The sequence below is a fragment of the Oryzias latipes genome, chromosome 18 (genome assembly GCF_053564925.1).
Source record: "Oryzias latipes strain Hd-rR chromosome 18, Olatipes_Hd-rR_3.1".
Classification (NCBI taxonomy): Eukaryota; Metazoa; Chordata; class Actinopteri; order Beloniformes; family Adrianichthyidae; genus Oryzias; species Oryzias latipes.
This window is the reverse complement of record NC_136254.1, coordinates 15,875,128-15,901,896: the sequence shown is the minus strand read 5'-3', so window position 1 is coordinate 15,901,896 and position 26,769 is coordinate 15,875,128. Positions and strand designations below refer to the sequence as shown.

General features: G+C 43.1%; 1 protein-coding gene and 2 long non-coding RNA genes across 4 annotated transcripts in view; all 3 read right to left on the bottom strand.

The window, feature by feature from the left end:
- Positions 1 to 5,131, bottom strand: part of pacs1b (phosphofurin acidic cluster sorting protein 1b) — a 91,327-nt gene extending 86,196 nt beyond the window's left edge. For both annotated transcript variants that reach the window (XM_023965820.2, XM_023965821.2), the window contains exon 1: positions 4,600 to 5,131. In XM_023965820.2, the coding sequence (XP_023821588.1) occupies positions 4,600 to 4,754 (155 nt within the window). In that variant the 5' untranslated portion in view covers positions 4,755 to 5,131. The remainder of the gene's footprint in view (positions 1 to 4,599) is intronic.
- A 5,748-nt stretch (positions 5,132 to 10,879) lies between these two features.
- On the bottom strand, positions 10,880 to 13,342 carry LOC144987129 (uncharacterized). The gene is made up of 4 exons (XR_013651002.1): positions 13,166 to 13,342; positions 11,993 to 12,067; positions 11,630 to 11,683; positions 10,880 to 11,552 (listed from the first exon to the last, which is right to left on the bottom strand). It is a non-coding gene; the product is annotated as an uncharacterized LOC144987129 (long non-coding RNA).
- Positions 13,343 to 21,557: 8,215 nt separating this feature from the next.
- On the bottom strand, positions 21,558 to 21,977 carry LOC111949321 (uncharacterized). Its single transcript, XR_002875334.2, has 2 exons — positions 21,897 to 21,977; positions 21,558 to 21,811 (listed from the first exon to the last, which is right to left on the bottom strand). It is a non-coding gene; the product is annotated as an uncharacterized LOC111949321 (long non-coding RNA).
- Positions 21,978 to 26,769: the final 4,792 nt, after the last annotated feature.

Genomic DNA, 26,769 nt, shown 5'->3' with positions numbered 1-26,769 from the left:
TGAACCTGTCCCTGCAGGATTTTGCGGGCCTTTTTGTTATAGTTGTAATACTTGTATTAGGTTTTTTTTATTCTAAATTAAAACTGTAGCTTTAACAAAAAAGTTTCATCCATTTGGGGGAAAAAGTTAGTTATATTTAAACTTAAATTTAAAAAAATACTTGAATTCTAGAATTGAATTTGTCTTTCAATACAGAAATTATTAAAAACCAGCTGTTCTATTTAGAAAGATAACTTTGACCAAACCGTTGACCTTGCAGAGGTTTTCAGAGAAAGCCGCTCTTTTTGGGCTGGTTTCAGAAAAGACAAGATAAATATAGAATGCATTCATATTCATGTAATAAATGTGAATTTATGAATCCATTAATAGATTTTCCTTTAAATTACGGGTGTTTTCAGTCAGGACACTTTTAGTTTCCTTAAAGAGAACCAGAGTTCATTTCCCCCGATAAACCTGGAACACATTCTGTGAATACACCCAGGAGGACCCTGGTTCAGGACAAGGAACAACTCTCAGACCCATCTTTCCATGCCTGAGCTTTGGTTTGCTATGAGTTTTCTCAATCTGAATATGCCACGTGCTCAGAGCGAAATAACTGGACCAAAATGGCCACCGTAGCCCGTCGTGAATGTAATGTAAAAATAATAGGAAAGAAACAACAGATAAGCAGCGGGCAAATGCAGTGTTGTTTTGAGTATCGTTTCATCAAACAGAAAAAAAGTTCCAACTCCTTACTTGTTAGAACATTTTTTTTTAACACGACAGAAAATGTTTCGTACATGCTTTTCTGTATTTGGTTATGCTGCACGCGCCTGGTGCTGCTGTGATGTCACCCTAAAAGCTACCTTGTAGTTCCTTAGAGAATTCTCTAAAACAATGCCATAACACCGCAACGATGAGACAAACTCATTGAAATATGGTTGGATGAATGCAGGCTCATTAAAACAACTTCTAATGTGATTCACATTGCTTCTCACTGTTTTCCCAACAATCTATATGTCATAAACACTTATCAGCATTCCTTCTTGGTCATCTTCTTACTTCAGCTGAAAAAAAGTGAGTAAGTGTTGTACCTGACGTTAATAAAGTTCAAATAAAGTTCAAAATTGGTCAGCGAAATAAACTTTGAATTATTGAACTATCCTGACAAGGATTACAAAGACTTCCATAATTTCTGCCTCCACTTGCTTTCCCTGGCCAATGACTAAAGAGGTCTTTAGTCATATGGCATTGTTTACAAGCTTCGGTTCAAAACAAGAAAGTCCGCCTGCCTGCAGTCAAAGACTAAATGCAAGGTTCAGGACTCGATCCAGACCAAATTATTTTTGGAGCCTGAATACACCCTAGCTCTGTTTTTTCCGAGCATAAAACCTTTTTCTATTCATTTTTTAAAATCAAAATTGAATGGATTCAGTAAAATGGATGGTATTGATAACAACTGCTTCTATTTTTATTGAGTAATCATGAGAACTAGGTTGCTTCTCTGACTCTGAACTGGATTCTTTGTTCTGATACTTTGTTAGATTATTGAGTGTTTTTTCCCACGTTTTTTTGGTGTGGAAATATTTGGGTTTTTCAGGTATCAAATAAAAAATGAAGGCGAAAAACTGGCTTAACTGGCCACCAGAGTTTCAAAGAAATATCAGTTGAGACTCAACCTATGAAGCAGAGTCATAGGAATTTCCCCTTCAAATTTGCCATACAGCGTTCTCTGTGATGCAAGACAACGAGTTAACATTGAAGTCCATTCCTTAAATAACTGATGCAGAGAAGCAGCACAAAGAGGCCCACACTAATCTGTGTGGATTTGGAATCCCAGGCATGTGTGTGTGTTTCAGTTCTAGCAGACATCACTGACATTCCTCCGAACTGAAACCCTAAGTACAATAGAGAGTAGCTAATCTTTGTTCCTCTGTGACTTATACATTTGTGTGGTAAGGCTTGATCACGCGGACACGACTCTGCTGAGGAGATGGAGAGCCTCACCTCTCAGAGGGAGGAGTATGAACTGAGCGTATGCCTGCTCGAGCCTTCATGACATTGCAGAATTGAGGAGAAATAAGTGCAAATCAGGAGAGCAAGTTTAAAACTCCTGAAAAGGAGAATTTCTCTTTAGTAAACTCAGAAATTCGAGGTCAGATCAGCACAAATCAATTGTGTCACGCTAATGCAGTCAAGACTAAAGCAGCTGATTTTCAGAAAATTGTGCTTTGTAAGATGTAAGGAATGACTGCTAAAGCATCTGACATCTGTAAGACCAAACATGCAATCAGAATCTAAATCCAAGATGGGAATATTTAGCATTTTTTTCTAGTTGATCTCCACATCTGGATTAAATAGAATAAATTGAATGGGTGTGTTTTGTTTTTTTTAATTATCTTTTTGCCTGCCACAACAAACTCTAGCAGCAGCACTAACCGAGCAAAATGCCAAGAAGAGGCATTTTAGGGTAAAAGAGGAAGAGGTTAGAGCAACAACACCTTGACTTGGGGAAAGGCAGGGGGTGTTGGTTCTCTCCAGCAACACAGACTGAGCAACAAGAAAGCCGCAAAGAAGCAAATAGGGCATGCACAACTAACAACGACTGACTCACAAGAGGCAGGCTCTTTGCAGCACCCTTTCAATACCTCTTTTTTCTTCTGTGTCTGGGATAAATCCCATTTAAATGTAGGTGACAGAGCCACTGCTTCATCTTTCTCCAACTCCTTTTTTCTGACTCTCCCCTTTTGCTGCAGTGAAGTCTAATACATAAGACTGGCCGCAACAACTGCAGAAAAAAAACTTCCAAAAAATAAAAAATACACAAATTAGACAGCAGGCAAACACAAAGATGCTAAAGTTGAGGTGGGAAAGTGTTTTCAAATGCACAACATGATTTATTTATAAGTGCATGATGCACACACATTGCTAAAATGCTAGTTAGCTAAATATGCCCTTGAGGCATTGCTTCAAACCCTGTAAATCTCCCAAAGCACATTAGAAACAACATTAAGATGTCAGCATGGAGGCTTTGTGTGATGATGGCTCTGGTGTTTTCAACACCCACTAATAGCCTCCCACACCCAAACAAACAAAAAAGACAACAAGAACCATCAAAAATTGGTAAGTTAATTTGGTGTGTTTATGTAAAATGTACCTATCTGGGTGAATCATCTGATATTTAAAAATAAAATTTACTTTTACTAGAACTGGAATCCATCATGGACAATCCTCTTCATTATCATCATCATCATCCTCTTCGGAGGAGCTCATTCAGTCAGAGACTTTGACACCTCGCTGTAGGAAGTAGTGCTGCCTCCGATCTTTCTTCTTGTCAGCTAAATAATCACCATCATTAATTTTTCAAGCATATTTTTAGAGGTATTTATTATCCATTTGCTTTTTTAATAGAGCTATAGTAACAAGGTAATTTCCCCTTTATTTCCTTAGTTTTTGTTTTCAATTGTCTCCAACATAGAAAAATTTTCAAAGCATTAATTGGGGCAGTCGTGGAGCAGAGGTAGAGCGGTCGACCTTTGATCAGAAGATCACAGGTTTGGTTTCCACCCTGCCTGTCTATGTGTCCTCCTTGGGCAAGACAATGAACCCTGCATTGCTCCTGGTGGTTATAGGTTGGCGCCTGTGTTGGGCATAAGAGCACATACGCAAGTGTGTGACTGCATGTGTGTGTTTGGGTGAATGGAATTGTGACTGTAAAGCACTTTGGGCCTTCTATGAAGGTAGTAAAGTGGTATATAAGTATATACCATTTACCATTTACTGAAGGAAACAAATATGGGCTTGACTGAGAAAATGAAAATTAAACCTTCTCAGGTGAGAGATGATCTTGAGATATAGCCTTCCCCTTTGAACCAGCCTTAGAACTTTACGCCTGTGAAGAACTGAAAGTGTCACTTCGGTGTGCCAGATCACAAGTTTTGAAAAATCTGTGTCACACATTTTGCAGTCACACAAAGAAGCTTATTTCCGTGTCTTTTGTTTGGACCTAAGCCGACTGAGGTGCATTAAGTATCTCGCCTCTTGTGACCTTGCTGCATTATCCTTAACGACCCACAGGACCATCCACTGCTGCTGATGATCAACATGACACAGAATCATAACACACTATGTATGATAACATATGTTTGTATTCTAAATACGTGCTCATCATTAATTCACACTTTTTTCCATGTCTCAACAGTACTGTGTTGCTGCTGCATCAGTAGGCAGACAAACAGCTGAACATCCACACTACTGGGTTAAAAGATCTCTGCTAAATAACAACAACAGGGTTTTGTCACGAAAGGCAGCATGAAAAAAATGCATTTGTCATCTCCAGCTGCAGGATTGCAGAAATGGTGGTTGTTTTTGGAGGATTGTTCGCTGTTGATTAGGAGCAGAGATGAAGTTCTGACTGAAGGGAGAAGACCCCAGGCTCGGTTGGGGGGGCAAACCACCTGACATGTTAACCCACAGCTCAAACTCCACATCCCCACGGCTGACAGTATCTACAGAACAGCCACCCATGGGGGTTTGTCTGGTGGAAAAGCGCGCTCTACCCTTACTGATGAGTAAACCCACACGTGCACATCCCACCCCAACAGTGGTGGCTTAACGTACCTCGGCACGCAGCTGGGTGAAGAGCGGTCGACCTCCCAGGTGGCGTAAAGGTTCATGTGGACCGGCCGGTTGGAGGAGATACTGACCGGCTTGGAGGGCTGCATGTGCGGCGAAGGGACGCCCCCAGTCCGTGGGAGCCCTCCTCGCTCCGACATCCTGAAGACTGACTGGGAGCTTTCAGACGGAGAACAATCGTAAGGGGGAGGTGGCCACCCGCACAAGTGTTTTCTTAGCCGTCCCTCGCTCGGTTGGGGTCGGTTTTCCTCCTTCCCTTTTTTGTTTTTGTTCAAGACTCACGACGTAGGTGTAAACGCGTCCACACCGAAAGAAAGTTGGTCTGTTCCGAGCTAATCACTTACAGACGGTGAAAACATCGCTGTCTTCAGGGTTTGTCCCCGAAAGCAGACACCAAAGATCTGTGCCAGTCCCCGCGCGAGACCGTCTCGGCTGCTGTCTTTGCAGGAAGCGGAAATTTGTGTTGGTGAAGCAGTTCTGATAGCAGAGAGACCGAATGAGCCACGCCCTCGAGCACGAGACACACGGAGCAGCCAGCCAATAGGAAGCCTGCATCTTCTTTTGTGTATTTTGAAGTAATTACAGCTGAGAAACAGTGGCGGGAGGACTCGGCTGTCCTCGGGGAGAGTCGGCTTTCCCCGGTCGCGCCGAAAACATAGCCTCTGACGTAATTGTTTTCTCCGTTTATGAAGGACCAAAATTTTTATTTATTTTGGTTAGTTTATGTGGAGTTTTCTCGTGGTGCTCAATATCCTGCATAAAAAATATTAATTTATCAATGTTTGTGCCTAATATATTTGTTGTTGGTGACTCAAAATTGTCATGTCTGTGGGAATGTGAGTGTGTGCGATTGTTTTTGTGTGGCCCTCTGATGGAATGGGAAACTCTCCAGGGTTTACCCAGACTTTACAGATGGTTGGATGAATGGCATCGATGAATGTGTGGATCGAAAGAATGATAGCAAATTGGTTCAAGAGTGGGCACAAAACAGATGTAATGGGAAAGGATGGAATAGATGAATAACTGACTAGATTGATTGATTAATGAATAAATTGATGGATAGAAACATTAATGAATGGAATGGAATGGAATGGATGGATAGGAAGGTGACATTATATCCGTAACAGATGTAACAGGTGTAATGTGATGGTATAGGATGAATGAATGAACGATCGAACGAACAAACGAATGAATGAATCAATGAATGCAACCACTGGGGGGCACAATCCAGTGCTCTCCTGTGCCGGTTCCAAGTCCAGATAAATGCAGAGGGTTGTGTCAGAGCAACACCAAACTAAACATGTGAAATACTTTGGTCCAGCACAGACATGCTGCAAACTGTACTGAGGAGGTAACAACTAAGAAGGTACAGTGATACGTGTTTATGACATATAGATTGTCAGGAAAACAGTGTGAGAAGTAATGTGTGTCACGTTAAAAGTTGTTGCAATGAGCCTTGATTCAGCCGACCAAATTTCAATGGGTTGCTGTGTCTAATCGTTGCTCCATTACTGTGTTTACATCCCGTAATGCCTGGCTACGGTGGCCATTTTTGTCTAGCTGTTCGAATCCGAGCACAAAGCCTATTCAGACTGAGGAAACTCAGAGCGAACTGAAGCTCAGTCTGAATAGAAACAAACCGAGACCACCTCAAATAATGGGTCCAAGAGGGGTTCCTGTTCCCATACCAGGGTCCTATTGGGTTTATTCAAATTTGAAAATTTGTTCCTGATTTTTGGGCGAAACAAACTCCGGTTCACTTTGACCAAATGTGTCCAGTCTGAATATACCATTACTGAGGACTGTCCGGTCTCTGTATGACCGGAGAAGGAGCTTGGTTCACATAGCCAGCATTAAGTCGGACAAGTTCGGGGGGTGACTATCAGGTATTCAAATTAAGGATTAGCTTTAAACTGAATACTACTGGAATGAATTTGCTCTTTTAAAAATACTATATGTGAATTTGTCACACTATCCTGCTTTCAGTGGAAGGGTTGTGGCTTTCTAACATGAGTCACACTGAAGGCATCAAAGCTCTGAATTAACGCGTGGAATTATATACATAACAAAAAAGTGTGAAACAACTGAAAATATGTCATATTCTAGGTTCTTCAAATTAGCCACCTTTTGCTTTGATTACTGATTTACCTTTTGATTTGATTACTCTTTTGCACACTCTCAGCATTCTCTTGATGAACTTCAAGACGTAGTCACCTGAAATGGTCTTCCAACAGTCTTGAAGGAGTTCCCAGAGATGCTTAGCACTTGTTGGCCCTTTTGCCTTCACTCTGTGGTCCAGCTCACCCCAAACCATCTCGATTGGGTTCAGGTTCGGTGACTGTTGAGGCCAGGTCATTTGGCGGAGCGCCCCATCACTCTTCTTTTTGGTCAAATAGCCCTTACACAGCCTGGAGGTGTGTTTGAGGGTCATTGTCCTGTTGAAAAATAAATGGTCCAAATAAACGCAAACTGGATGGAATAGCATACTGCTGCAAGATGCTGTGGTAGCCATGCTGGTTCAGTATGCCTTCAAGTTTGAATAAATCCCCAAAAGTGTCACCAGCAAAACACCCCCACACCATAACACCTCCTCCTCCATGCTTCAGGGTGGGAACCAGGCATATAGAGTCCATCCGTCCTCTTCTGCTTGCTGCCTTTCTTTAGCAGTGGTTTCCTAGCAGATATTCTACCATGAAGGCCTGATTCACACAGTCTCCTTTTAACAGTTGTTGTAGAGATGTGTCTGCTGCTTGAACTCTGTGTGCCATTGACCTGCTCTCTACTCTGAGCTGCTGTCAACCTGCCATTTCTGAGGTTGGTGACTCGGATGAACTTATCCTCCGCAGCAGAGGTGGCTCTTGGTCTTCCTTTCCTGGGGCGGTCCCCATGTGAGCCAGTTTCTTTTTTCTTTTTTTTCTTTTTCCCCCACAACTTTTTATTTAAAGAATTTGTCATGACAACACAGCAACTTCAATAATACTAGTTACATTTTCCTTACAAAAAGCAAGAAGGAAAGAAAAGAAAAAAGCTGTATTGTCTGACATTTTACTCAAAACAAGTATCTGCACTCAAACAAATGTTAAAATAATAATTACATAAAACAAAACTTAACAATGAACATTGCTTCACTTACATGATATCGCCACAGCACTCCTTAACAAAAGCTTTTAAACTGAGGTTGCAAAATTCCATGCAGTTGAAATAAGAAATTTGAAAAATCATCTGTTAGGTCTAATTTTTGAATATAATTGATAATGGGTCCCCAAATTTCCTCAAATAGGTATTGTTTACCTTTATGAATATACATTATTCTTTCCAAGGGAAGGCAATACATTTGTTTTAGCCACTGATTTATGCTAGGTCTGTTCATATTTTTCCAAGCTTGTGCAATACACCTTTTAGCCGTTAAGAAGCTAATCTTTTGTTTGGATCAATAAATGTACTCTCTGTATTACTAAAATTATGTTTCACTGGATATATAGTCAAAAGAAATAGGGTAAGGCTCAATGTTTGAAGATTATTTTTTCTATTGTAATTTTAACTTCTTCCAAAAAGATTTGTATTTGGTGACACTACCACATGCAATGCGGTGCAGTGCCTTTAAATCCACATTCTGCACAAACATCTGGTATGTTCTTATTATACTTATGTAGTTGCACTGGTGTAGTATATAAACGCATTAACCATTTAAATTGTAGTATTCTCAGTCGACTGTTAAAAGACATAGAAGGAATCTTACAGCATGCCTTGTCGAATCATTTTCATTAATATTTAGTGATAAGTCATCATTCCATGATTTTAATTTATCAATTGAATTCTCTGATGTATTAGATATCAATGAGTTATAGAGGTCCAAAATTATGTCTTTTCTTAATTTGTTTTTTATCATCTGGGTTTCCAGCTGTGAAAGAGGAATTTTTTTAGGATTCTTTTGGTTTGCATTCACAAAACTTAACTGTAGATATTTAAAGTAGTGTTGTTATCCAGGTTGTACATAGATTTTAGTTCCTCAAAGCACATAAAGGTATCTGACTGAGATGGGTACAAATCTCTAATTGTTCTAAGTCCTTTGGATGCCCACGTTTTAAACATTGTATCCATTCTTCCTGGCAAAAAGAGCTTGTTACCCCAGATTGGACTAAATTGTGATAAAGGATTTACTTCTTATAAAAAAAATTTGACCTCGTACCAGACCTTTATCATGTGTTTCAAGAAAGGATTTTTGATTTGTCTTTATAACTTTCTTATTTTATCAGAGTATAAGAATGACGGTAAATGTATTTTTAAATTTTGGGATTCGATTTCTACCCAATGTGGATTATTCACGTTAGAGAAGTAAAACATAATGGAGCGCATATGTGTAGCCCAAAAGTAATACTTAAAATTCAGGAATTTTAGCCCCCCCACACACACACATCAAATGGTAAGTTTAGCAAAGTAAGTCGGAGTTTAGGTTTTCTGTGGTCCATAAAAAGGCTACAGTAATTTTCTTTAACCAAGCGAATAACTCTAGAGGGGGATCCATGAGGATATTTTGGAACAAGTATAGCAGTTTTGGCAATACGTTCATTTTTAGGATATTTATTCTTCCCATTATAGTTATGGGCAGCTTCATCCATCGGTCTATTGAATCTTTGATTTTTTCTTTTAAGTAATCATAGTTACGTTGGACAACTTGTTCCAGCTTTGGTACAATTACCACTCCCAAGTATTCAAAATGTTCTACTACTTTAAAGTGAGATGTTTTGGAAGTGGGGTTTTGCCTTTCCATTGAATTTAGCATTAAAATTGAGGATTTTACATTATTCACTTTATATCCTGAAATATTTCCAAATATTTGAGTCACTTCCAGCAATGCTGGGATTGATGAAGTAAGGTAACTTAAAAATAAAATAACATCGTCTGCAAACAAAGAAATTTTGTGTTCAGTGGGTCCTATTGTGATTCCAGTTATCTGTGCATGTGCGCGAATCGCTGCTGCAAATGGTTCTATTGCTAAAGTAAAAAGCAAAGGAGAGAGAGGACATCCTTGCCGACATCCTCTCTTAATTCTAATTGGCTTAGAGAAATTTCCATGTGTGAACATTTCGGCTGTCAGGTCTTTATACATCTTGATCCATTTTATAAAGTTGGATCCACATCCAAATCTTTCCAAGATGCTGAAAAGATAGGGCCACTCTACCCTATTGAATGCTTTTTCTGCATCTAATGAGACTTTTGTCAGTATCCCTGTTTTCTTTCTTATGATGAATGATATTTAAAACTCTTCTCACATTATGAGATCCTAGTCATCCAGCAACAAAGCCATTCTGATCTCTATTTATTATATGTGGCAGAACATTTTGAAGCCACCTTGCTAACAATTTGCAAATAATTTTAAGATCAGAATTTAGTAAACTAATAGGCCTTATATTCTCGCATTTGTTAGGTGGTTTACCTGGTTTTGGCAGTAATGTAATTAAAATAAGATATTCCTTTATTAGTCCCATGATGGGAAAATTTCCTTGTTGATTAGGGCTTGATTCATGGAGAGAGGAAGACATTTTTTTTCAAAGGACTCAGTAAACATTTACAGTAAGGGTGTAACCAATTTGTCCTTAAATTTTTTATGTATTTCAATCAGAATACCATCTGTACCTGGCCTTTTTCCTGATTTCATATTTTCAATAGTTTGTGTGACTTCTACGTTATTAAACTTTAAATTTAACTTATCTTATTTTCAGTTGAGATAACGGGAATATTCAGCCTGTTTAGGAAACTATTAATATCAGTAGGATTGCAGTTCCCTTGAGTGTCATATAGTTTCTGGTAATACACTGAAAAAAAAGACCTGTTGGATTGACATAAAAAATCATGGACATCGGTTGCACGCAAAAAAATCATGTTGAACCAATATAATTATTGCACATAATAAAATCATGTTCTACCGTAATGAATGCTTCTTTGTTTCTGCACCTAATAATTTTACATTAACAAACAAGATTTTATTATGTCATTTACCATAATTTTTTCAAACATTTAAAACACTATTATTTGTTTGAAATTACCTACATAGTTCATTTAATTTATAAATTGTTTTAATAAAATTTAAATTGAAAAATAAAATTGCAATTGCAGATTATTATTTAAAGCAAATACTTTCTTGTGCATTATGACAATCCAATGAACATATGACACTGAACACAAATTTCAGATTTAACTTTTTTATAATCTAAACTTGAAAAATATGTTTACAGTGTAGCAAAAAATGACAAATCAAAATAAATTGGGCTTGCTATTTTTATTAAACAGAAGATAGCAGAGCCAAAGCAAACAGCTGGAATCCCTTCTTAGGAAAAAGTTAAACTATTTAAAGGTCATTTTATTCAAAGAGTCGGATCTTTAAGCCTGAAACCTTAGACACCACTTTGCCTTACAACTCTAATACAGTTTTTTTTGGATCACCTCAAAGGTGTGTGACGGAATGTCCAAGGGAGAGAACCCAAGAGCAGGAAGAACGACCCAAATCCAATAGTTCACTCGAAGGGGCTTTAATGCCAGAGAACCATAACACCAGAGCGTAGAACAAAGACGCTCCGACACAGAAACACGATCAGACACTGCATAAATAGACAAACCAATCAACATAATACAGAACACCTGTGACCAGCGGGAGAGCTCAAGAAGGGAAGGGCCTCCAGGAGATCATAGCAGGAGCAAAGTCACGGCCCCATGACAAGGTGTTTCTGAGATGAGGATGGTAATCAGATTTGTGCTGTAAATAAGGCCAAAAAAGCCTTGGCAACTGCCACTCAGACACTTGGTGGGTCGACCACCACAGCCTGGGAGATGTGGACCACGAGAATGTCCTCTTCCTCACCACTGCCAGTTTCCATTAGGAGGGAAATTCCCACCGTGGTGTCCTCGATTGCCTCCTGGATTGCTGCATGGTCTTCATTCTAAAGAACACAGAAGATATTTGTGTGCACAGTTCACATTTGAAGTTTAGTTAAAGCGTCTAGATTACACAACTCACCTGTACTTTGAATAAACCCCTGAACTTGCATATATTGGCGAGAAGTTCAGCAGTCTGAAATACAAAGAGTCAAAAAATTTTAAATTCACATGAAAACTTTGGAAAAATACAATTCTTACCCTTGGCTCATCAATAAATGTTATAGTTACTGTGTTAACAAAATCATTATATCCTTAGTGTCATGTTAACAGAGGTAGTGGGATAACTGATCAACCATCAATTCCATTATTTATTATGTATGTATCTCTTTGCATAAAAGGTGCGTGTAAAGAGTGGGGCTGGCAATCTTGATTACCTCCCGATTCTATGACAATCCAGGAGACAATAATTCCAATAATATATAGTAAATGCATGGTGACCCACCTGACTCAGTGAAGACTGGAGCATGGACCCCAGCATGATCAGGGAGGAGCAGTTGGAAGTGTTGTGTGATGAGCTCTGTAATCAGGACAGAGGTTTATTAGTTAAATTTCAAATATATATAGAGTGACACTTCCACAACTTTGTTGTATCATTTTAATAACTAAACATGCATTGGTTTGAAATCAATAGCTGCAAAAATATTCAGAAGAAATTAGACCAAAAAGAACATTAGACACCTCCTCCCCCCACAGGATTCAAACCACGCTTGTGAGAACCCGCGAATTTTGAAATGGAAACTGCAAAACTAAACTAGCAGATCGGGAGTAGATAATCCCCCCCACCCATAAAGGATTCCCATATGAATTTATCACAAATGGGAGGAATGTGAAGTAGGATTACAGACATTATTAAAATAAGGCTGTAAACTTTTTACTACACATCACTTGTTCCAAAAGGACATGAATATTTTCACTCCATTAAACTCTAAAAGCTAAAATAAAAATATGTTCAGCATCATAGAATGAAAACAAAGCTCTGATTGAAACCAAAGATTTATGTAAACTGGACACGCCGAACGCATTCTGTGCACGAGACGCGCACGGAGAATGATTGACAGCTGACTGAGACAGAAGTGCGGTGCTGTTTGCTGGTCAAATAATGCTGTCCTTAACTAGCTCATGGTGGAACGGTATGGAAAAACGAAATAATGACAATAGTAATGATAGCTTCTCACATTTTCCTTCAATTTCGGTCTCCACAACGCAGAATATAGCAAAAAAGAAATCCACTTAGTGACGATGAAAATCCCCCTGGCAGAGTTTCTGCCTGAGGAAAAAAAAAACGCCGTGCCCGCAAGCGCCCACTGCCCCTCTGTCAAAAGCGAATTCCTACGGCATAACTACTCACAACTCTTCCCCGTACATCATTTGAAATCACCGCGTTTACAGTTGAATCTGCCTGCGACGTGAAAGTACAATTTACCGCGCACACACACCTACCCCTGCCGGCCGCAGCCCTCGGACGGCAGGGACAAAAGTGGCGCCCAGAGCCTTAACTTTGATAACTACGACAAAAGTGGATTACAAAGCTCTTCCCCGTGGAAAAAAATAACACTAATGATACATTTACGCCTTCCACTTTCTTAAATTAATTTGTTAGAGTAAATTAACTTACCTTTTTTAAGTTCCTCCAGCCAGAGCAGGTGCTTGTAGCTTCTCTAAAATGGCTGACTGCAAAGTTTCCCCTCCTGGAATTCTTCTTCACCGATGGGGTTTACTTATCCAAAATTAAGGGGCAAAGGATCAAGCATAACTATTTCATGTTTTGTCAACATCATTTAAATATATAAAAGTAACACAGCAAGAAATTGTGTGATTTTCAAGATTATATTATGTTTCGAAGGTAAACATAATTTGTTCATATTAAACAAACATGTTTACTATTTGTAAATTGAACAACCCCACTTTTCCCGTTTTTTCAGTGTACTTTCTAAAGGCGTTGTTGATATCTTTTGGATTGACTAAGTTTTGTTCATTTTTTGTGATACATGTGATAGAGGTTTTAGTTTTCAGTTGTTTTATTTAACATGCTAATAATTTTCAAGCCTTGTCACCTTGTTCATAAAATGTTTGTTTTAACCTTAGAAGACACAGCCCTTTTACTGGACTGTTTGTCATATTCTGCTCTTAGGAGTAATAACTCTTCTTTTGCTTCCGGATCCCAATTTTCATGGATTTTTTGTTGTACGTTTTTTATTTTGTTCTCTAGTTGTGCAAGATTTTGTTTGTCTTTCTTATTTTTATAGCTTTTGTAACTAATTATTTTTCCTCTAAGAAATGCCTTAAAGGCATCCCATCTAGTACAGGCTGAAGTGTGATCTGTGTTGAAGTAGAAAAAGTCATCTATTTTTTTTTCCAATGTTTTTAACAAACTCTCCCTCCTGCAGGCATTTGTGTTGGAATCGCTATCTAGGAGGGTCGCTGGATATTTTTTCATCCCTGTATAATAAGCAACATGGAGCAGGATCCAAAATTACAATATTGTCATATGCACACTTTTGGATTTTGGACATCAATTCAGATGAAATTAGGAAATAATCTATTCGTGTGAACCAGTTTCTTTGTAGCGCTTGATGTTTTTGTGACTGCAATTGTGGACACTTTTTTTTTTTTTTTTTTTTTTTTTTCTTAACTTGTTCTGTCCAACAGCTGAGCAAACAGATTAGAGCTGAAGGCTTTTTGTGTTGGACAGGTTTTACTATCACAAAAAGAGGTTATATAGCTTCAAGAAACTAGAGTGTAGATTTGTGTAAACCCCTTTTTGTCGTATTATTTTTTATTTATTTGTTACATTTAGTGTGTGTGGGGAGGGAGAGGGGAAGAATGTGAGGGGAGGGTGGAAGAGAGTAAAAGGAAGAAAGGTGAAAAGGTGGGGGATACAAGCACTGATTTGACTAAGTTATTAATTTAAGCTGTAACAATTATACCAGATCTGCTGGAAAGACGAATGTTACATCAAAGGTGAAAATCTGACACTAAGATGAGCGAAAAAAAATCTGTCCATCAATACACTGTAGGTAAGGAGGAGGGATAAAGCAGACAGGGAGTGTGGCAGTGTGCACGTGCACGTGGGGGTGGAGATACATGCATGCTGCCGACGTGAACCGTGTGTTCATAAAGGGAGCCAGAACCTACCCAGCCAGACCAGCCAGACCAGGAAAGGGGAGGAGAGCCCCCCAGGCCAGAAGCCCCCCCAGCATCCAGACCCAGGCAGCCCGGGAGGGGAGGAGGAGGGGACCGCCCACCCCACCAGCCAGGCACAGAAAGCCCTGAGAGGACCAGGCGGGTGAAGACCGGCCGCCCCCCCCTGACCCCACCCATGTATGGAGGTGTGGGAGTGCTGTGTGTGTGCTGCAGGTAAAATAGGAGGTCACCAGTGTGGGGGGCTCCACCGCTGCCAAGCCGCAAAGCCCCCCACTCCGGAGTCCCTCTGTGAGTGGTGTGTATTTGCTGTGTGTGTGCTGCTAGCATGCAGTGTATGTGTCTAAAGAGGAAGTTAAAATTGTGGGGGGGGCCAGCGAAAGGTGAGCACGGATGTTTCACCGTGCCCCCCTCCACCAGACCCTCTCCACAAGGCCCTAGATGAATCAGAGTGTCTAATATGCAAGTAAAAAGCGGGGAGGAGGGCGGGTGCCAACGAGAACCCAGAGAGGGGCATCCCCAGTGAGCCCCGCCAGCATACCCCTCCCATCCAGATCCCGGGGCCCTATGTGCCTGTGTGCAATATTTGTTTGGGTGAGAGCGGGGAGGAGCGGGCGGATGGGCACAACCGGGGGAGAAGGCTCCCCCGAGCGACCGGCCCCCCAGCCGGCCGCGGTAGGCGCCCCCCCCTCCCAGAGCGGCCGGGCAGCCAGAAACGGCAAGCCAGCCGCAGTTGGAGGCCAGACCCTCGCGGCGCCGAGAGACAGCCAGCAAGGAAGGGTCCCGGTGCCAGAACGGGGGGGCAGGGGGTCCAGCCCCACCATTCATACCCTGGCCCCCCTAAGGACTAGCACACTGCCCCCCCAGGCCCCCCCCCAAAAATAAATAAATAATAAAATAATAATATTAATAATAATAATAAAATAATTAATATAATAATAATAATAATAATAATAATAATAATAATAATAATAATAATAATGAAATAAACCCACCCAAGTGAACCCATTAACCCCTGCTGTGACTGCGGCGTCGACCCCCGGGGGGCCAGGCCACGCGCCAACTACCGGCCACGGGCGAAACACCGGCCACGGGCAGACGACCCCAGGCCCCAGAGCCCCAAGCCCCCCCCCCCAGCCCCCGCCACGGCGACCAGCCACCCAGCACGGCACCCGGCCGCCGTTCCCGGTCAGCCGCACTGCCTACCCTGCGCCCAGAAGGCACCCGCCCAGGAACCCCTGCCAAGTTGCCGGCAGAGTGAGCGCCCCCACCACCACCCCACCCAGGCAACCAGAGCCCCGAGCCGGGAGAACGACAGGCCCGGCAGAGCCCACCCCCCCAAACCCGCCCCGGCCCACCCAACCAGCCAGGACCCGGCTCAACCTATCACCATCCCACCCCCACTAGGTGATGTGACTAACCAGCTGGAGCCAGGGAGAGTCTGAAGCCGACGGGTTTTTTGTGGAGGACATTATCTCTGAACTAATATGCTCTGACATGAGGTTTCAGTAGTGGTTGATGCTAAGATTATTTTTAGATTTCCAGTTTAGGAGGATAGTTTTCTTTGCGATACATACAGCGGTGAGAACCATATAAGCCTTGTTAGATTCCATGTTGATGTTATTCAGGTCACCTAATAAGCAGAATTTGGGGCAAGCAGGAATCTTATGATTAAACCAGATTGATAAATCCTCACAAACCTTACGCCAGAATGATTGGACAGGTGGACAGACCCACAGGGCATGCAAATAGTCGTCTATGAAAGCATCTTATAAATTTTGGAGGTGAGTTTGGGATTTTTAAGGTCCATGAAATGTGTTACTGTAAGGGGAGGGTCTAGGTCTATTTGGGTCAGGCAGTATTTAGTGCTTATAGTTGATTTAAGCTGCTGATATTCTAGAAATTTTGTCATGGCTACAGAACGACAGAGACCCAGATGCTGGAACCCGGAATGAGACACAGAGCTCAGGTAACTTGGCAAGAGGAAAGGGGATTTAATGAGGTAGCTGGTCAGGTAAGGCACAGTTTCTGGAGGTCCAGAGATAGAGAGACTACGGCCCGTGGCGTCACTGGTTGATGTCCTCACAGAGTCCGGGGTCGGCAGCGTGGATCCGTCTCTTGAGGGTGTTTGCTCGGCAGAGGCTCGTGGTGAGGTCAGGGGAAGCAGACCAGAGGAGGTTCCAGAGTGCAACAGGTTCAGGCGACCACTCGTGACTGGGGTTTCCTGCAGACAGGTAAAGCAACATTCATTAACAGGTGGCTAGAAACTAGGAAGCAAACGTGAACTAGAGGTGAAGGCCAATATGCACCATCGGGGGCAACGGACTGGCGAAGACTGATGATCCTGGAACTCCTTAAGTAGGCGGATGAGGTGATGAGGTAAGTGGTCGCAGCTGGGATGAATCAGGAGCCAAGCGGAGAGGAGAGGGGGAGGAGTCCGACAGAGGCACCATATCAGTACCCCCCCCTCAACGACCGCCTCCAGGCGGTCAAGGGCGGCGATCCGGGTGGGCACGGAAGAAGTCCTCTATGAGCGAGGGGTCCAAAATCAGCGAGCGGGAGATCCAGGAGCGCTCCTCCGGACCGTAGCCCACCCAGTCGACCAGGTACTGGAAGCCGCGACCCCGACGACGGATGTCCAGAATCCGGTTGACATCATAAGCCGGAGCGCCGTCGATGAGCCGGGCGGGTGGTGGGGAAGCGGACGGCGGGCACAGAGGACTGTCCAGAACTGGCTTGATCTGAGAGACATGGAACGATGGGTGTACCTTCAGAGCTTTAGGAAGACGGAGTCGGACGCAGGTGGGGTTGATAAGTTTCTCGATGACATAGGGTCCGATGAATCGTGGTGCCAGTTTCTTGGAGGTAGCTTGGATGGGAATATTGCGCGTGGAAAGCCAAACCCTTTGGCCAGGTTGGTACTCGGGTCCCACCACCCTGCGACGATTGGCGATGCGGCAGTTGCTCTCCTTGGTGCGGAGGAGAGCAGCCTTAGTCTGAGCCCAGATGCGTTGGCAACGCTGGACGTGATGTTGCACAGAAGGCACTGCCAAATCCAGTTCCTGAGACGGAAACAGAGGTGGTGAGTACCCGAGCGCGGCCTCAAAGGGAGAGAGCCCAGTAGCAGCGGAGGGGTGAGTATTGTGGGCATACTCAATCCACACGAGATGTTGGGACCAGTCCCGTTGGTTCTGTGCCGCCAGGCAGCGGAGAGCTGCCTCCAGTTCCTGGTTCGCTCTCTCCGCTTGGCCGTTGGACTGGGGATGGTAACCGGATGTGAGGCTGGCCGTGGCCCCCAAGGCTGTGCAGAAGGCCTTCCAGACCTGAGAAATGAACTGAGGGCCACGGTCAGACACAATGTCCACAGGGATGCCGTGGTGACGAAAAACCTGGTTGGTCATGATATCAGCAGTTTCGGTGGCAGTGGGCAGTTTAGGGAGTGGAATGAAGTGGGCCATCTTGGAAAATCGGTCTATGACAGTGAGAATGACTGTGTTACCTGCCGATGGGGGTAACCCGGTAACGAAGTCCATAGCCAAGTGGGACCAGGGACGGTTAGGCGTAGGGAGAGGATGGAGCAACCCCGCAGGAGCAGAGGATGAGGTCTTAGACCGGGCGCAGGTGGTGCAGGCTGAGATGTACTCCCGAACGTCCTTTCCCATAGAAGGCCAAAAAAATCTCCTGCGAATTAAATGGAGGGTACGGTGAACCCCCCCATGGCATGCCAGACGGGAAGTGTGACCCCAGGTGATGACGTCAGGGCGGAGATGAGTGGGTACAAACAGTGTACCCCTAGGAACGGGTGGATGGTCAGAGTTACCCGCAAGGGCTTGAAGAACCTTGGTCTCTATATCCCAAGTGACACTTCCAATGATGCAGGATGAAGGGAGGATGGACGACGGGATGTTTTCGGACAGACTGTATTTCCTGGAGAGGGCGTCGGGTTTGATGTTGCGAGAGCCCAGTCTGTAGGTTATAATGAATTGAAAACGGTCAAAGAAGAGACACCAACGAGCTTGCCTGGAGTTGAGTCGTTTGGCGGAGCGGAGGTAAGCCAGGTTTTTATGATCCGTCCAGACGATGAATGGTTGCTCGGCTCCCTCTAACCAGTGACGCCACTCCTCCAGGGCCAGTTTGATGGCTAGAAGTTCACGGTTTCCAACATCATAATTCTGCTCAGAGGGGGACAGTTTACGTGAAAAGAACGCACAGGGTTTCAATTTTCCAGAACTCTCCTCCTTCTGAGAGAGGACTGCGCCTACCCCTGAGTCAGAGGCATCCACCTCAACAATAAATTGACGTGAGGGGTCCGGTTGGATTAAGATAGGGGCTGAGACAAAAAGTTGCTTTAATTTGTCGAAAGCCTGTTGAGCGTTGGTGGACCAGACAAAGGGATGTTTTATGGAGGTGAGCTGTGTAAGGGGAGCGGCTATACTACTGTAGTTGCGGATGAAACGTCTGTAAAAGTTAGCAAAGCCGAGAAATTGTTGGAGCTTTTTGCGGCTGCTAGGAGGTTCCCAGTTGGTAACCGCTTCAATCTTGGACGGATCTGGGCGTATGCAGCCGGCTTCGATGATGTAACCGAGAAACTGCACGGAGGTAGAGTGAAATTCACATTTTTCATGCTTAACAAAAAGCTGATTTTCTAAAAGTCTTTCCAAGACCAGACGGACGTGATGCTCGTGTTGGGCCAGATCGTGGGAGTAAACCAAAATGTCATCAAGATAAACGAAAACAAAGCGATTGATGAAATCTCGAAGGACATCATTGACGAGCCTTTGAAAAACTGCCGGGGCGTTGGTGAGGCCAAAAGGCATTACTAAGTACTCGTAATGCCCTAACGGAGTGTTAAAGGCTGTTTTCCATTCGTCCCCTTCTTTAACTCGGACCAAATGGTAAGCATTGCGGAGATCTAACTTGGTAAATATGCGAGCCTTCTGGACCGAGTCAAATATGGAGGTGATTAATGGCAGTGAGTATTTGTCCTTTATGGTGATTTGATTAAGATCTCGATAATCAATACAGGGTCGGAGGGATTTGTCTTTTTTCTGAACAAAGAAAAACCCAGCTCCCACGGGTGAGGAGGATGGTCGAATGTGACCCAGGGAGAGGGCTTCCTGCACGTAGTTTTCCATGGCTGCCTTTTCTGGTCCGGACAGGTTAAACAAATGGCCTTTGGGCAAAGGAGCGCCGGGTAATAGGTTTATGGCACAATCATAAGGTCTGTGAGAGGGGAGCGCACTAGCTTTAGTTTTACAAAAAACAGCCTTCAAATCATGATAACAGTGAGGTATGTTAGAGAGATCTACTTGACTAAGACACTCAGTTTTAGGAGAAGTAACAGAGGGGAGCGCTGACAGAAGACAGTTAGCGAGACAGTATGGACTCCATTTGATTATAGTCCCCTGGGCCCAGTCAAACTGAGGATTATGCAATTTAAGCCAAGAAAACCCGAGCACTATGGGAGTATGAGAGGACTTAGTGATGAGGAAACGTATAGACTCACGATGGTTTCCGGAGGAAATGAGCAGAACAGGTTTGGTGCGGTGAGTGATGCGGGATAACGGTTGACCACCCAATCCGGAAGCCTCGATGGGTGTTTCCAGGGGTTCTGTGGGGATCGACAGATTAATAACCAGCTACTGGTCGATCAGACTCTGCTCGGCCCCGGAGTCGACCAGGGCTCGTAATTCCTGCACATGGAGGTCTAAACTTAACTTGACAGGGATAAATAAAAAATCATTACCGGCCAGGTAGATGTTTGTTACCCCCCGCGGCCTGTCTTCTAGCGAGGGGCTCGGGTGTTTAAACGGAGCGGGCAGGTGTTGACAATGTGGCCCTTCGCTCCGCAATAGAAACAGGCGCCCTCCTCGCGCCGTCTGCGGCGCTCCTCTTCGGACAATCTGGAGTGTCCAATCTGCATGGGCTCCTCCGGTGGTTTGGAAGAGATGAGGGAGTTGGGAGACGTGACGGGGACTGTGTGTGGGACAGAGGACATCATGGAAGCTGCACGCTGGTAATCCGGCGCTCGCTCTCTTTGACGCTCTCGTAAGCGAACGTCGGAGCGGAGTGCCGCAGAAACCAGTTCCTCAAACGACTGAGCCCCCGGTTGAGAACACAGATGATCCTTGATTTGTTCATTCAATGACTGGTAGAATATTCCTTTCAAAGCTAAGTCGGGCCAGCCTGCCTCGACCGCCAGGATACGGAAATCCACAACATGATCGCTAACCGAGCGATTACGTTGCCTGAGTGCCAGTAACCTTCGGGTAGCTTCTTCTTGTTTGCGTGGTTGGTCAAAGATTAACTGGAACTCTCTGAGGAAACGTTCATACGTGATATGGCTTATGGGATTGGCGGAGAGGTAAGCCTGGGCCCACTGGAGGGCTTTATTGCGTAATGAGTTGACGATTAAAGATATCTTACTGTGATCCGACTGGTAATGACGGGGAGCTTGTTGATAGATCAGCTGGCACTGGAGGAGGAATCCTCCACAGGCCTCTACGTCACCGGAGAATGGTTCCGGTTGCAGCCGGATGTTTTCATGAGCGGAGGGTAATCCGGAAGTGGAAGGAGCTGAGCTAGTCGAGGCTTGAGCAGTAACTGAAGAAACATGAGAAAAATGTCCGGTTAAATCATGCAAAGTCTGTGTCAAACCGTCCAGGCGATGAAAAAGGTCCTGCTGGGCTGCTGCCATCTGGGATAAAGCATCGGCTTGACGTCCGAGCATAATGCCTTGCTGCGAAACGGCTAATCTGAGCCCTTCCGGGTCAGCTGGGTCGGGGTTAAGGCCAGTCCGTTCTGTCATGGCTACAGAACGACAGAGACCCAGATGCTGGAACCCGGAATAAGACACAAAGCTCAAGTAACTTGGCAAGAGGAAAGGGGATTTAATGAGGTAGCTGGTCAGGTAAGGCACAGTTTCTGGAGGTCCAGAGATAGAGAGACTACGGCCCGTGGCGTCACTGGTTGATGTCCTCACAGAGTCCGGGGTCGGCAGCGTGGATCCGTCTCTTGAGGGTGTTTGCTCGGCAGAGGCTCGTGGTGAGGTCAGGGGAAGCAGACCAGAGGAGGTTCCAGAGTGCAACAGGTTCAGGCGACCACTCGTGACTGGGGTTTCCTGCAGACAGGTAAAGCAACATTCATTAACAGGTGGCTAGAAACTAGGAAGCAAACGTGAACTAGAGGTGAAGGCCAATATGCACCATCAGGGGCAACGGACTGGCGAAGACTGATGATCCTGGAACTCCTTAAGTAGGCGGATGAGGTGATGAGGTAAGTGGTCGTAGCTGGGATGAATCAGGAGCCAAGCGGAGAGGAGAGGGGGAGGAGTCCGACAGAGGCACCATATCAAATTTGTTTATAATAATTCCATAGGTTGAGGATAACGTTGAGAGGGACATAAATTTTCTATTCTGAATTGTGGACACTTTTAAAGTTTTCACAAATTTTCGGACAGACTGACCTTCATTTCTTAAAGTAATGATGGTCACTCGTTTTTCTGTACTTAGTTGCTTTTTTCTTGCCATAAAACAAATTCTAACAGTCTATTCAGTAGGACTATCAGCTGTGGATCCACCTGACTTCTGCACAACACAACTGATGGTTCCAACCCCATTTATAAGGCAAATGGGTGGCAACCTTCCCAGCTTTCAATGTTTTCAGCAGTACAGCAAACTGACAAAAATATGCACTTTAAATTATTCTAAAGTTAACCAGCAAGTTAGTCTTTTTCTCTGACATTTACTTAAATTTAATGTACTTTTTGTAAATTTTTCATGCATTCATTTGCCATTTTGTGTAGTGTATATCAGCTAAACATTACTGGCACATCTTAGCTGTTAATGACATGTGATAAACCTTCAGTCCACAATCAACTGAATGAATAATTTATGTTTTTGCATGAGGCTGTGTAGCACAGACCCCATCAGTGACATTACAGTTTGTGACAGCACATCATGGACCAAACAGATGTTGTATAGAGTATTGAATCCAGGACAGGGTCTCAATATTAGATCATGCTTTTCGCAGAAATTGCAACATCAAATCAAATCAGATCAGATCAGATCAGATCAAATTCAAATCAATTTTGATTGCTAAGGTTTAGAGAAAATAAAAAGCTTTTCTGAATGTCTTTCATGCAAGTATTCTAATTTTATTATTGAAAATAATCTTTTTAATCACTACTTGTTGGTCTAAACACTTTTAAAAAATGTAACAACATTCTTATTACATTCTTTTGATATTGGAGGACGTTTTAAAAAAAATTAAGTTTAAAATTTCATTTCTGCGTATTTCTTTATTCAAATTGTTGTAAATCAAGAGTTCTGATGCGTCCAATTGTAGAAGACTATATCCACGTACGTCTCCCTTTGCTCATCTGAGCTGACATCTGGCTCAAAATTATATGGCTGGATAGCTCCCATATCGCTCACCATTTTTGTTGCACTGCTAATGGGAGGTTGGGGTAGTGAGGGGGCTGTAAGCTAGAGGGAGAGAGTGTAAACAAAGGGATGATGGGAAACAGGGTGCGGTGTGCTCTGCACCAATTTGACCCATAACTCAGAGGTGAATTTTTGCAGAAACCGTGTCCAAGAAAATAACAGGTTTATTGATTTTGTCTAAAAGCGGCATAATGACAATTAAAAAACCCACTGGGAATGATTTTTTAACAGTTCAAAAGATGATCGGAGCTGGACTTTAATTTGGTATTGAAAGCTTTGCAATGTATTTATATTAAAATGCATTGAATTGGAACTCAAATCAAGATGTGAACTAAAAAAAAATTAAAGCCGCAAGCGGCGTTGTATGGCCCGCAGACGCAACCCGCCTTACACGCCCAACTCGACGCACCACCGCCTCCCTCACCGCCCTCACTGCCCACTTTTGATAAAGGCTAGTCAAAACAGCATTTGCTAATTATGCTAACTATGCTAGCTATGCTGATTTGGCTAAAAGTGCTAGCATTGCGATCAGCATGATCAACTGATTCAGGAAAACACATTATTAAAAATGCTAACTATGCTAACTATGCTAGCTATGCTAACATAGCTAAAAGTGCTAGCATAGCGATCAGCATCATCAACTGACTCAGAAAAACACATTTCCTGAAATGCTAATTATGCTAACTATGCTAGCTATGCTAATGTGGCTTAAAGTGCTAGCATAGCGAGCAGCATCATCAACTGACTCAGAAAAACACATTCCTCCATTGGTGAGAGCTATACGTCATAAGTTAGTAAAAAAAAACCACTTTTTTCAAAATGGCGGCTTTTCTGTTGATTTTATCTCCATAGCAACCATTTTATGTTTTGGTCCCCTCGGGAGGTCGATCAGATTGACGTCAGTTTCGGACAAATCGGTAAAAGTAAACTTTTTGTCGTCCTTAGCAACAGTGGTTTTATGCTAACCACGCCCTCATTCCTTATATGTCCATATCCAGTGTTTTTCAATGTATGCAGTTTCAGGCATTATTGCATGCATTCAAATTTCACAGTAGTCCTTTGAAAAACATAGGAGTTATAACAGTGCGCCACTTTGCTAGTTTGCCACGCGCACGCCATTTAAAATCTACAACTTCTAATTCCAACATTTTTTCCACAGTAGCTTGCCATTGATGCCCAAAAAGTTTCGAGACAATAGATGAAAATTCCAATGACAAGTTTACGTTTGAATCTGGTGGTAAAGGTGTTTTTTATAGAAAATTCAAGATGGCTGCCTTTTCCCGAGGTCAAAGATCAATGAAACTCCAGAAGTGATTGTAGACTTACGCTAGGGACATGCGCGTCAAATTTCGTGAAAATCGCTCGAAAAAAAGTTCATTTTTCCATATTGTGTAAAAACGAGAAAAACTCAAAATGGCAGATTTTGGCACAAAATGGCCACCAAACCGTAGGTCGTGTCGCCATCACGTAATGATTTCAAAACTTTGTTTGGATATACCCGACAAAGTTATCTTGGTTTTCGCTAGCCGATTCTTAAAAAAAAAATCCGATTTTTTTTTTTTTTTTTGCTGAGTTGGCAATTTTTTTTGCGATCGTTTTTTGTTTACCACGGCCACATTCCTTTATCGATTTTGTCGTATCTGACATCGTTTTGTTCAGTGTGGCCAGGGAATCGTATATTTCATTTTCACGACATTCCGATAAAATATGTGCGAGCTAGCTAAAATGGCGACGGGTGCGAATTCGCCACGCGCACGCGTTTCAAATTCTACAACTTCTAATTCCAACATTTTGGAGCTTGCCATTGATGCCCGAGAAGTTTCAAAAAGATCGGAAAAAATCCCTAGGACGAGTTTTCGTTTGTATCCGTTACTGAAAGTGCTTTTTTATGAAAATTCAAGATGGCCGCCCCTTGCCAAGGTCAAAGGTCAACGAAACTTCTTTGGTTATTGTAGAATCGTGCTAGTGGCATGTGTGTCCGATTTCGTGAAAATCGCTCAAACAAAAGTATCGTTTTCCCATATTGTCAAAAAACACGAAAATCGCCATTTCTCTGTGTTCGCCACAAAATGGCCGCCAAGCCGTATGTCGTGTGGCCATCCCATAATGATTTCAAAACTTCTTTGGGATATCTTCAACACGTGTGTTTTGGTTTCGTACCTGTATCTTGAAGAAAAAAAAATCGGCTCCATTTGAGATTTTGGCCCCATTCATTTTTTTTACGGTTTTGCCGACTGTGATGTCATCGGGTTTGGGGGGGGGGGGCGTTAACTTCGCCGAAAATTCATTTTGAATTTATCCCAGTGGTGTGCCAATTTTGGTGAGTTTTCGAGTATGTGGCGGGGGTCAAATTTGAGCTCAAAGACGCAGTAAGAAAGAAGAAACGTAAGAATAAAAATGAAACGAAGCAGAAACAATATAGAAGTTTTTGCAGTCAGGTGGCCTATGTATTTCAATGCGGCCTGTCTTTTACTATAGGCTGGGCATGTCTTTTTGGCTTTAAACCAGTCTTTTGAGGGCTTTTTGGGGCTTTTTTGGGTTTTTGTCGTCATTTTTGCGACTACAATTTTGTCGTTTGTGTGGGGGTGTTGTGTGTGTGTGTGTCTATTTTTGTTGCGTTACACAATTGTCGTGTCGTTGTGTGCTTTGGGCGACTTTTGACCCCATTTTTTGGCGTTTTGACGCGTTTTTTTGACGTTTTGGACCTTTTTGAGTGTTCGACCCTCGTAGCAGTTACAATATGGTCCTTGCACTCTGTGAGTGCTGCGGGCCATAATAATTCAGTAGTTTGGCAGTGAACCCTCTGTGTTACATGATATTCTCTTCTAAGTCCAGATCATTCACTCTTTTAAATTTGTTAATTCTATTCATTGTAGTCATACAAACACTGGAAGAAGACGCAAAACTGGTTGGTTCCACTGCTTGAACTACATGTTTTTTTTCCATGGCATTTGCATTTCAGCTGTAGCCACAGGTAGCCAGAAACACCAGAAATGAATAAAGCTTCCACAAATGTTTTTTTTTTCACTTCTGTTAACCTCGTGACCACAAGACACTGAACCCCACCTTGCCTCTGGTGGTAGGCGGGCGCCTGTGTTTGGCAGCGGAGCGGCCACCAGTGTGTGAATGTGTGTGTGACTGGGTGAATGGGTCTGTGACTGTAAAGCGCTTTGTCCTTGTAGGAAGAAAGGCGCTATATAAGTATACGCCATTTACCATTTACAATCTGGAAGTCATTACCGATGCTCCACCCAATCTGACTCCAAATCTGCTTCTCCCAGGTTGTGGCTGCCTGCTGTTGAAACTTGGAATAGGTGAAGTGTTTGCAGTGTTTCCCTCAGTTAGGGAACCGGGGCTCTGATTAAAGGGCTCAGAATCTGACTATGAAAAAGATGGTGACCTAATGACAATTGCACAGACGCCACACGTGACTGCCTGCCATCAATCCAGCAGATTATCACAGCTATGATCAGGGCTCACAGCAACATCACACAAATTCAATATGGAGTTTTTATTTTAATTAATCCTCGTTATTTTTCATGGCAATAAGCAAAATATGCAAGTTTGATGTTCTTACCTTAGATTAGCTACAGTTACATGTTTATTAACAGATTATTACTTTTCATGACACTTA